Source organism: Vigna unguiculata, chromosome 11, assembly GCF_037176805.1.
Source record: "Vigna unguiculata cultivar grain cowpea cultivar isolate G323 ecotype 2 chromosome 11, ASM3717680v1, whole genome shotgun sequence".
NCBI lineage: Eukaryota > Viridiplantae > Streptophyta > Magnoliopsida > Fabales > Fabaceae > Vigna > Vigna unguiculata.
In genome coordinates this window covers 39,398,042-39,409,872 of record NC_140802.1, presented here as the reverse complement: position 1 = coordinate 39,409,872, position 11,831 = coordinate 39,398,042, and the positions used below count along the sequence as shown (strand labels likewise).

The 11,831-nt window shown below is 35.2% G+C and overlaps 1 protein-coding gene across 1 annotated transcript; it reads right to left on the bottom strand.

The window, feature by feature from the left end:
* Positions 1-355: 355 nt before the first annotated feature.
* LOC114169671 (sec23/sec24 transport family protein) lies at positions 356-9,794 on the bottom strand. Its single transcript, XM_028054929.2, has 14 exons — positions 9,326-9,794; positions 9,156-9,221; positions 8,327-8,380; positions 8,065-8,237; positions 7,760-7,946; positions 7,494-7,639; positions 7,266-7,420; positions 6,735-6,816; positions 6,533-6,648; positions 3,857-3,955; positions 2,310-2,433; positions 1,786-2,063; positions 921-1,135; positions 356-838 (listed from the first exon to the last, which is right to left on the bottom strand). Exons 1-14 carry the CDS (start codon positions 9,654-9,656, stop codon positions 627-629), a joined length of 2,238 nt encoding a protein of 745 aa, XP_027910730.1. The 5' UTR covers positions 9,657-9,794; the 3' UTR covers positions 356-626.
* Positions 9,795-11,831: the final 2,037 nt, after the last annotated feature.

Here is an 11,831-nt window from a genome sequence, read left to right as displayed (position 1 = left end):
ATTAAAAGTTAGTATAAAGTAGCGAAAAAGGAAGGGTTTCGAAATAAAGACGTACTAGAATATCCTATTAGTTTATTTGCTAGACATTTGTGCTGGTGATTATCAAAATCGTGTAACATTAAAAAACAAACAAAATTACTGAATAATTATGCACAAATAAATTGTCACCTCGAATATAAGTTGCAAAAGACAATCAATTTGTCTGCGAACTAGTCTGAAAGAACGACTCGCAGAGATTGAATTCTCGACACATAACTTTGTCATCCAAATTCCAACACGTTAGGTCATTAATATAATCAATTAATTTACTTACTTAAATCTAGAAAATCAGTTAGTGCCAATAAAGACTAACATCAGCGCTAACTCTACTTTATTTTTTTGCTGAATCAGCGTTAACTCCATACACAAAGAAGAAAGGGTGTTACAAATGAAAAGATAGTATTATAATGTACATTAACTAGCACTTCAAAAAAGGGTATAAATGATAACAACAAGGATAACCAACCACCTACTTGATTCCATGGTTGGTTCTTAACGAACTAGAACCCATCCTTACAAAATGGAAGCCCCTACAATGTATATAACTCCTGTATCTATAGGTAGAAAGTGAACTCCAAAGGGATTCCCTATTTCACGAACTCCAAAACTTTTTGTGTAACATCTTCTAGGAAAGAAACAAAACCCATTACACTGGTTAGACCACTTCCATCAACATCCTGCTCTTCGATCAGAAAGTTCTCAAAAATTGACGCATCGTCCTGCCCTCCTCGAATAAAAAGGAGTTTGGGAGTGATGCATCTATCTTGCTTCAATTTGTTGATTGTAGTCCTTAACAAACCTGACAGGGTATTTTTTGCATACAATTTAAGCAGAAAAACGGTATACTTAATGCAATCAGAAGATACAAAAAGAAGACTTACAATCATGGGGTGGAGGAAAAGGAATTGTCCTGTCTGCAGTCGAAGAGTAAAACACAATAAGAATTGTGAATGCATCAAGGAAAAATATCGGACTGCCGCTGGTAATCAGGGCGGCGCGACTTAATGAATGACGAGGATATGCTTGTTTATCCGGTGTAGCATATGATGTCAACACAGGATACACAGCACGATGAAGAGAACTGGGTTCCAACATGCTGCAAAACAAATGAAAATGAACACAATCAATTCTTGAAAATATAAATTCAAAGCTAGAAATACAATACAGACCACGTTGTTGAAGCTTGAAATGTTTATTAATCACTTACCCAACTAACCTCCCAATTCTCATTGCCTTATCCTTCATTGAAGGTACTAAGTGTTGCACGGTCAGTTTTTTGTGAAAAGTATTCTAATTTCGCCCATCCTAAGTTCATAGCTTAACCTAGGAAACAGATTCTACACCTGTTGATTTATTGGGCATGATACGTTACAAACAGGGAAAACAACCAGATATAACTTTTGTTTATACATTCGCTTGCTTCTAAAATCCATGTTGAATATGATTCGAAGTCCTATGTGCTTTCTTGTAACAAAATGTAACCGGACTAAAAGATTTGCCATATTATTTTTCTTTATTAAATGCTACTACATTACTTTTAATGCTAAGGCTCGGACAATGTTAGCAATTCTAAAATATATTGCCCATTATTTATGGAAAAAATCTTGGCTTCAAATTCATTAAGCTTTACCCGGTCAAAAATAATTCATAAAGCTTTACTTTATTCTGTTTAATTCCTTTGACAGGACACCGATGGCATGGTTATGCAAAGTACAAATAGCACAAATAAACATGAGGTGTAATTACCTGAAAAGGCATTGAAGATATATGCGATAGTCAGGATGAACCCCTTCTTCATGGAAGCGGAGAAGAGGATTCCGAAGGAGAGCAAAAATTAGGCGTGGTAGGGGCTGCAATTGAGGACATTGAGACAATGCAACATCAATCTGAGATCTTAAGGAACTTCCATTGCTATACTGAATAAGCTTATATGCATCGTTGTACTGAGCTGTGAGGATCACTAGCCATTCTTGAAGCAAAATTCTACCCTCCCTAACTCCTTCCTCCAAAGAGGCTAATATAACCTGCAGAGTAGAGTATACTAATAAAAAAAAGTTGAAGAAACACAATAGATTAAAAAAAAAGGGTCAAAGGTAAGACATTAATATTATTGTGGTCCTTTCGTAACAACAGTAGGAAGATTTAAAAAACTAAAAAACCAAAAAAAAAAAGTGAGCAAGCATACCGCATATAGAATTAAGTTTGAAGAATGGGATTGAAAACAAACATCAATCCAAATGGCAAAGTTATAGGTTGATTTCATAATTCACCTTGTGAACCAGCAGAGATAGAACAACTTCAGGATCACAGCTATCATAAAGTTCATGAATGTTCTGAGCAACACCAAATTGCAATGTTCGGATCCTTAGCCGACGCTGAAGGGAATGCTTGGTTCTGTATCAATAGTCAGCACAACAAACTAAGCCCCAAAATCCTTCATTCCATAATTAAGTAATTTTTGGATATTAGAAGGAAATAATAATTTTAAGTAAAATCATCGAGAAAACAAGGGACTCAGGATTATATCCATTAGAAGTTCCAACAGTGAAATACAAACTATTCCAAAAAGCAGTTGTTACAGAACAAAACAAACCCAAACCATATTTTTAAAATGCAGAACAAGTGTAACTATTGCAAAATTGAGCATTAGAAGTTACTTCATGATCACATAAAGTTATCAGATTAACAACAGTAATTTTAAGACCGAAACACTGATACTCTTTACTCCAGTTATAAATTTCCTTATGCACCAATGCAACCTCTAGAGATATCACATAATGATAAAGATCACTATGGAGCAAGTCCTAAGCAGAGTACCAGGCAGAAGGAAAGAAATATAATTCACTTAAATATAATTCATTTAAAGATATCACATATTGACATATTGTATGAGTGTTGTACATGTGTCAATATGTTTGATACGTGTCTGGCACAGGGACACTCCATTGAAGAGGTGTGTTTGAAATGAGCTGACGCATTGGTTCAAACTTGCTTTTCTCAAAGAGGATGTGAAAACCATCATACACATGCTCACGTTCACCTTTTTATTGATAAATTATAATTTTGTTCACATTAAACAAAACAAGCAAACTCCCATCCTAGTCTGAAATTGTAAGCATCAATCACACAAGTCCCTAACTTCACAAAATATTTACTTTAGTCCCTAGCTTTGTCAAAAATATCATTCATTGTGTAATGCTTTTCCACTAGTTTTGCACCAAAAGATTTAAAGAGAATATCATTTGTAAAATTAGTGAATAAATTGAGAATTTTGTAAAATAACTACCAAAGCAACTGATGCTTAAAAGTTACAAATTACAATTTTGGAGACTAAAGTGAGGATGTATTCTCAATAAAACCAAGAAATAATGAAAAATGTTTCGTGACTGGTAAAACCAACAGATAATGCCACTTATACTAGATGACAGAAAAAAGTGGTACAAAACTCCATCAATAATTTCTGTTCCGCTATTAGAGATGCTAGACATCAGGACACATGTTCCATGCACTAATTGTCTTGGAATATTTTAGAAACCAGCATGGATATAGTCTTGGAATTTGAAATCAGATAATAAACAGAAACTCCAGTGGCACAAGAAAAGCCAGGGTCAAAGAACAAGCTATCAAATTTGGAAGAGACATACTTTGTGTGTGCCCATTCATGAAAAATAGATAAAACTAAATAAAATATAATCAACCTGTTTAAACGAATGAATTGGACTTCACCTGCCATAGAAAATATTCAAAACATCCATACATACATCAACAACAGAAGAACATGAGTACAATCAATGTAATGTTCTGCTTATTACCATACCTATTTGTAGAAACCCCTCCTGAATTAGAAAGTTCCTGAGGAGGAACTACAACTGAGTACTGAAATGCAATCTGAATTGTAGGAACATCTGCTTTAGTTCTGCCAAAACGAAGAAGTAGCAGTAAACCATAATCAGATTATCAGAACAGGAAATGTATCGAACAAAAGGCACAGCTACCTTGTGAAAGAAATAATATCAAGTTATAGAAGCTATGTTATATAATATAAAAATTAATTCCGCTACTCTTTAATTTCAAAAATTATGTTTTGCATTCATACTCAAACTAACAACAATATATATTTATACTGTCTAAACTAAACCCCGTAATCAAAGATGAAGAGTTCCTTTGGTATGTAGAGAAAAGCTTATTTAGATATTTGAGGAATTCACCGTAGTCCTAGGCCAAATATCTGGAGGTTTAGTCTTTTCCTCCTTCTGCCTTTTGCATGCCTGTCATACTCTAGGATTTCTTTGTTTAAGAGAAAACTAAAGTAAATCTCTTTGCACAGTGGTACTTCAATTTGTGTCATGTTTAGGATGAAGTATCCAATCTATGAAACACTAATACTTTAGGATGATAATAATTTATAATTTTTTTTATTTTGAAAATGCCTAACAAATGTGATTTTAATTTGAATCCGCACAATTGCAATTATATATTATTATGTTTTAAGAATTTTTATACAATTTAAATGTACATTTATCACGAATTGTATCATGTTATTTTCAAAAAGAGCATATCATTGCATTCAATACATGTACCATATCCTTGCATCATATAACCTTATTAACAATTTAATTTTGTCATTCTGATTGTTGGAATTATGGGAGACTAGGTGTAGAGAGAGGAAAAGATAAAATATAATGAAATTCTGAATTGGTATCAAGTGAGATGTATTACAATGTGTAGCCGTTTTAAAACCTAAAGTACTAGAGACATTAATCCTATATGATAATCTAAGTTATGGTAATATGAAAAATCAAACATATAATTTAGAGTTGAGTCAGTGGAATAAAGGGATCAAAAAGATTCTCTGAGATATAAGCGGCCAAGAGTATATCTCATGGAAAGCAGAGGCAAGTTGATGTCTCTAGCAAAGTCAAGAGACCAAATCGACTTTCAGTAAAGCTGAGAAACCAAGCTGAGTTCTATGAGAAAGCCACAGGCGAGGCTCATATTTAGGAAAGTTGTGCGGTGAAACTGATGTCACTATGTTGCATAGCATGATTTGAGCCAATTTGCAAAATTGAGTCAAGGAAGTCACAGGTTTGTTGAGATATCACATCACGTCAATTAGAAATAATGTTAAATTTTAATATATAAGTGAGTATAAATCTCACATTACAAATTAATTTTACAAGGTTGAATGAGGCTGAAATCCACTTTCTAAGATGGTATCGAAGTATATTCTAGTAATATTTATTGATTATATTATGTCACCCTCCATCAGACAACTCACAAATATCTAGTATCTTGCTCGATATGTCCAATCCGGCATGACGAGTGCATTGGAGATCACATACTGACTAGAGATATGATCAAATTATAGTATATAAGTACAAATTTCACCTTATAAGTCAAAAAGTATTACAAACATGTCGGTAAAAGCTGCACAACAAAAGCTAAGATGGAGAAAGAGGAGATTGGAAGAAAGAACCTCAGCCAGAAGAAGGCTCAATTCTTCAGAAGAAATATATATAGCAGAAGGGAGAGAAACATAAAAAGATGACAAAAGGTTGATTCAACACGAGATGATTAATTTGAAGCATGAATTAGGAAATTAAAGCACAAATCCAAATTTTAGGAAGCTTGGCAATGAAGTAGTGGCAAGGTGTGTCATAGTGGACTTATGGGATTTTACCATTTAGGAGAAGAGGCAGACAGAGAGATGAAACAGAATGAAATAATAAATGATATTAATTTCAATGTATTATATAGTGTTGATATGTTTGATATATTCATAAACCCTGAACTACTAATCCTTATTTCTAATCGGAACTAATTAATGGAGTAAATTATGATAAGGAAATATAGTAATTAAAAAAGGAAACTAAGTATAGAAGATAACCTATGTTAGTTTTGAATATTTTTTGCATATTCTAATAGAGATAATATTAATATTTCTGTTTGATAGAGTACGAAGAGCAATTTATTTTCCACCAGTAAGAACTATGTAATTCAAGTTCAGCACTTCAACACATGAAGAATTAAAGCAGGCAGCAGACAATTAATTAAGCATTTGCCAACAAGATACCCTAGGAATTTAGATCACAAGGAATGAAAATCACAATTGTCTGGCAAAAGCAGCATGGATTAATATAAAGATGATTTCAACTGCCTAGATAAGATTGTATTTGATATGTTATAAATTACTTCTCCAGAACTCCAATCACCAAAAAAGACACCAAAAACTGGAGTTAAAGCTTATGCACAAAGAATGAAGAGTTTCCATGTTTACAATAAACAAGACGACAAATGACAGACATGGCAATTGGTGGAGTAAGTAATGAAGTAGAAGGGATATGTCATGATAAAAAGTATCAAATCTAAATAATACAAGTATAAGGCTTAACATGACACTTGCATCTTAATTCACTTCACTTAAATAAACACATTAAAAATGTATAAGCATTAAAGCTTGAAAGCCCTGGTTGTAAACAGTAGCAGTTTATACCTTGAAAATCCAATGTTGTTCTCAAATACAAAGTCGTAAGCATATGTAGCATAAGAATCACAGCATATGATGTGTTGAACATTTTCATACTGTGGATCTGGAAAGAAGTGACCATACTGCAATAAAATAACAAATTATTCTATATACTACAATAAGTACATGCAAAATTGTGAATTAAAAATCCATTCCAAACAACACATACAGAATTGCCAGGTTTAAATTCAGTTGAGGTTCTTAGTCGCAGGACACAACCAAAAGCATATGGTCGACTAAGCATTCGATACCTGCAAAAAGGACAGATCACCATAGTCACCCATTCTGATATATGTGAAAGTGTGTACACAAATATTGATAGGTAAGGTGCTATTGCTAACACTTGTAATTTCAACTACATTTGGATTCAGTTACCAAATTATATTTAATGCTTATCACTTAAATTAAGTGATTAATAAAACAATATGTGGTAAATTCTATTGCAATTGATTAGTTTAAGTAATAAGAAGCTAAACAAAATAATAAGCATTACTTTGATATGGTTAACATAAAACATATGTGGCTAATTTAAATCTGATGAGATTAAGGAGAAAAGTGGTACATAATACCAACTCAAGTTGAGATTGTATTGAGACGCAGTCACACAACCAATCAGCAAATACCGAACAACTATCTCTTACTGATCTATATTTACTGGTGAAGCGCGTCTTGGCATATTATGTAAACACACAAGACTTACATGTCCTGTGGCAATGTTGAATCCTCAGTACTTGTGTACAAAAATAAGGAACCCCCACTTTCAATACTCAGAAACTTTAGGGATGCCAAATCAGTGTACTCATTTGTTACAGCAAATATGTCAACACATACACCTGCTTGAACAGCAACAGCAGCCTGTAATACATATGTCAATTCTTCTATTTCTAAAAAATGGGAGACAGGAGTAACAATAACACAAGTTAAATACCAGATCTTTATAGAAGGGTGTCTGCTCTGGGAGTAAAGCACGATCAGCATCCTCTCCTTTGCTTGCATATTGCTCACCATATCGTCTTGTGTCCAATTGTCCAGCTCCATAATCAGGGGGACCAGACAAGAAGGCAAAGACTCTAGCTGCAGTTCTCAGCAGAAACAATATCTTCTTAAAGTTTTTTAAATATAGAAGATTAACCATCAAAAGAATCACACTAACAAAAGTCATAAAGGGCAAGTTTTGTATTTGTCCATTCAAACCTAAAGCAAAAGTATTCCCATATTCAGATCCAAGGTAATTGCAGAGAGCCTCCATTGCCATCCCAAAACCACGTCCACCTATCAGAACACCATCCAGTCCTTGACCTGCTGCCGTGGTTCTCTCCCATGAAGTTGTTGGTCTAAGTGTTTCGAGTGCAGATGCAATGCGGTCCTTACAAGTGTCCACCTTCCATTAAAAATACAGAATTTAGATATGACACATTTTTCCATATACTGTGAACTCTGTTCTTCAACATGAAAACTCATTTCTGAAATATTAAAAACAATGCTTATGATGAACATACAGGAGCCAGAAACTGTAACAAAGGCATGACATCTTCCAGCTCAATAGGCAAGGTTTCCTCTGCATCAGGAGGGATGAAAACATTTTTCACAACAGGTATTGGACCTTGAACATCATACAATCCTAGTTTATGGCTGAAGGTAGCAAGCCCAAAAAGTGAACCAGGAGCAAGAGCTGAAATAGAACTCAAAACGAAAAAAATAAGAGCAACATCCAAAATATCGCCCTTGTGCAGGAAATAAATAGTTAGGTCAATATAATACCTTCCAGAGCAGCCAGCAGTGCACTTTTGGTAAGTTCTAGAAACTCCTCAGAAGCTGCAGTACAACCAAAAACATTTTTCTCGATCACAAAAATGACAATGATAAGGAAGACACATCTGTATATTTAGGAAATCAATGACGTTTTGAAGAAGACTAATGAAGGAAACAAATGACAGAGTAGAATAACAAACATGCAAACCAGGCACATCTATCTTCACCTTAATCATTGCATCCTTCTATACAGATTCAAAAGGACCACAAATAGGCAGAAATGGGTAAAATGACTTAATAGGAGAAAAAGTATCAAAACCAAAGGTATTAACACAGCCTTCATAACAGTTCCGAATCCTATATCAGTCTATCATGTAGCAATCATGGCCAGTACAACTTAAAAAATATGGCCACATAATGTAATAATCATTCACCCATATCCAGACACAAAATTCTGTGTTTCGAATCTGCGTCTCATTCCCCAGTCTGTTAAGATAAAATTAATACAGAAAAAAAAAATTACCGACGGTCTCAAGTCTTAAATAAGGGGAAATTTGATAATATTAAAACCATATGGAAACTAGACATATAAAAGTTATGATCGCCATAAGCAACATAGCCCACAGAATTATAAATAAAATGCCACACTGCTCTCTCACACACAAAATTATTAGGCAGGAACCAGGTCCTAATCAGAGAACCCAACGCAAAAACTCACAATCAGCAGCATACCACGAACTCCTAATCAATTACCTCACCGAACCATCCAATTGTCAAAATCAAGTTCCAATTATCACAATTAGCACATCAATAAGCAATGAGATATGAGAAGCCTTACAGGACAAGTCAACAGCAGCAACATATACCGGACACGCCTGCATTGCCGCTTCCTCTGCCGATTCCTCTGCAACAATTCCAATTCAAAACATTCAAATCTGAAAACAATGCACAAGAGCAATCCAATTCAACAGCGAGGAAACAAAATCGATAGGTAAATTCGATAATTACGCGTAGGCAATTCGAGATCTACGAAGGAGGACATCATCTCGGCGGATGACTGAGGGCGAGAGTAGCGGTCGATGGCGTCAGAGGAGAGGCCGTTGAGGTTGCCGCAGAGGGAGCAGGACCAGGCCCACTGCTCGAGCTCGCAGTAGGTGTTGAAGTAGGCCCAGCAATTCTCGCAGCGCGGCAAAAGGTCTCCTCCGGAACCGTACGACGGAGCGCGATTGTTCTCGTCGGCGGCGGCGAAAGGCGTGACGGTGACTCCCCAGAGAAGGCCGGAGGCCTCGCGCGCGTCCGTATCCATCGGGAAACGCGACACTGTGGCCCGCACCGCCATGTTTCTTCTTTCTTCCTCGCCGCGACCCTGTTTGCGTTCTGTTGTGTTCTGAGATCAGTGTGTGGAGACCGAGTTAGACTCGTTCCCGCACTTGTCTCACGATTTTGGTTTGCTCTTCTATTTTTCTCAGGTGTGCTTTGAATTTTAACACTAAACTACTTAAATTTATAAAATGCAGAATAAATATGAAAAAAACAGTGAATAATAATTCCCTAAATGTATATACAATACTAAATTAAGTTAAAAAATTATATTTAAATAAGATCATTCATTTGTTAAACATATTTTAGTAATCATTGTGAGAGAAGCTTAATAATGCATTCATATTTTTAATGGTTTTAGTTTTACTTTATAATTAATCTTTTAAATCCAAAATAAATTTCATTTTTCTTCTGTTTACATTTTTACGTAATTATAGTGCAGTCTTAAACATAATATTTAATTTTATGAGTAACACCATAAATTATTTTACTAATTAAAATAGTATGGATTAAGTATTAAACGTAAACAAACTAATAAGTATATAATATAATATAATATAGGTTAAATTATTCATTTGGTCTCAATATTTGATATTTCGTATCAATTAAACCCCTTCCATTTAAATGAGAGAAACGACGTTAATAACCCAATGACGTGGATATATTATGTCATTTATATTTACATACATTTGAAAACGATGTAAAATTTTTAATAGAAACGTGTCATCTGTCATATGTAAATACTCTATTGTTGATGTTCATCCCTCCCAAGTTCTGTGTGTGGAGTAAAAACTTTCGTTTGTGCAATGTTCATCTTTCACATGCAATGTTGGGGGAAATCAAAACCCAAATGCAAACAACATTTCTCGGAGAAGACGCGAAACCAATGCGAACACATCTACATCGCGAGAATCCTCCACCTCCGTTCGAAACAGAACAGCAGGCCACCACGACAAAAACCGATGTCAATCGCACCACTGCAACAACCACCACGGTACCTGCAAAAAACCAGACCAAACAGACCACCGCGAAGCAACCCATCGTCGATGAGAACGCAACTTCAAGAAAGGGTTCAGTCTTCTTCATCGTGATTTGGTCGTGCTTAATGAAGAAGAAGGGTTTGAAACCCACGCGAGAGATGAAAGGTTAAAGAAATTGGGGATTTAGGATTCTTCGAAACCCTCGAGAATCAGATTTGGGGATTATCCTGATTGGGGCTCACAACATTTGGTGACTGCAAATTCGAAATAGACAACCTAAGAAATATTTTGTTTTTTAGTTGATTCTAAACAAAGCATTCATTCATCTTCGTTCACAAAACTAATGTAGTCTCTCAAGTCACACCCTGCTGTTTCATTTTCTCTTTCAATCAATTCTCTTATCAATCTATGACACGTTTCAGTATAATATATGAATATATCCACGTCACTGTGCTGTTAACGCCGTTTCTTCCATTTAAACGGAAGGGGTTTAATTGATACAAAATATCAAAATTAGGGACTTGGATAACACTTTTAAAAATTAAGGGACCAAATTCATATTTCCTTACGAAAATTGGGACCAAATTAATAATTTAACCTATAATAATATGTGTGACATCCCATTTAAATAGAATAATATATCACATCATCATAATAATAAAGAGCAAAGCAAACTGATGAAAAACCATAGACAGGGAACTCACTTTTACAGTCATCCAAAAGAGTACTTGAAAGGGGTTTTAGGCATACAACCATGTAATAGCCAAAACAGAAACAACAAGGTTCATAGTTATGCAAAAGAAAAGCTCCTAGAGCTAGGAGTTACAAAGGCACTAGGGCCATAGAATGCTCCTAAGAGGCACACAAACAGATCCCCTAAGCTGCGCTACTGCTCCCACCAGGCCTACTCCCGGAATTTCCTCCATCTGCTCCCACAAGGGTGATCATCGCAAAAGAGAAAACGTAACAGGAACATAAACAGAAATGCAAGGGTAAGCTAGTGCAATATAGATTTTATCAGGGTATAGCAGACAAGTATTTAAACAGTTCAATCATGCATCACAGTAGGCACAGAGAATCAAATTATAGCAAACACACAGGACACTATGACTTAATTATCCGGATACATATACTAAGATCGGATTCACTGGACGCTTGCACTCGTGGTAGCCTCTACTGCTCTGCAGAGCCATTGCCAATGGGTTTCACCCTAC

Bases quoted from the DNA above. Each gene is read 5' to 3' on its own strand.
- LOC114169671 (XM_028054929.2), bottom strand. From the start codon at position 9,656: ATGGCGGTGCGGGCCACAGTGTCGCGTTTCCCGATGGATACGGACGCG. The intron at 7,640-7,759 runs GTTTGAATGGAC...TGAGAACTGCAG, and splicing joins TGGGAATACTTTTGCTTTAG to CTAGAGTCTTTGCCTTCTTG. The intron at 2,434-3,856 runs GTATGGTAATAA...CTATTGATACAG, and splicing joins GGAGGGGTTTCTACAAATAG to AACCAAGCATTCCCTTCAGC.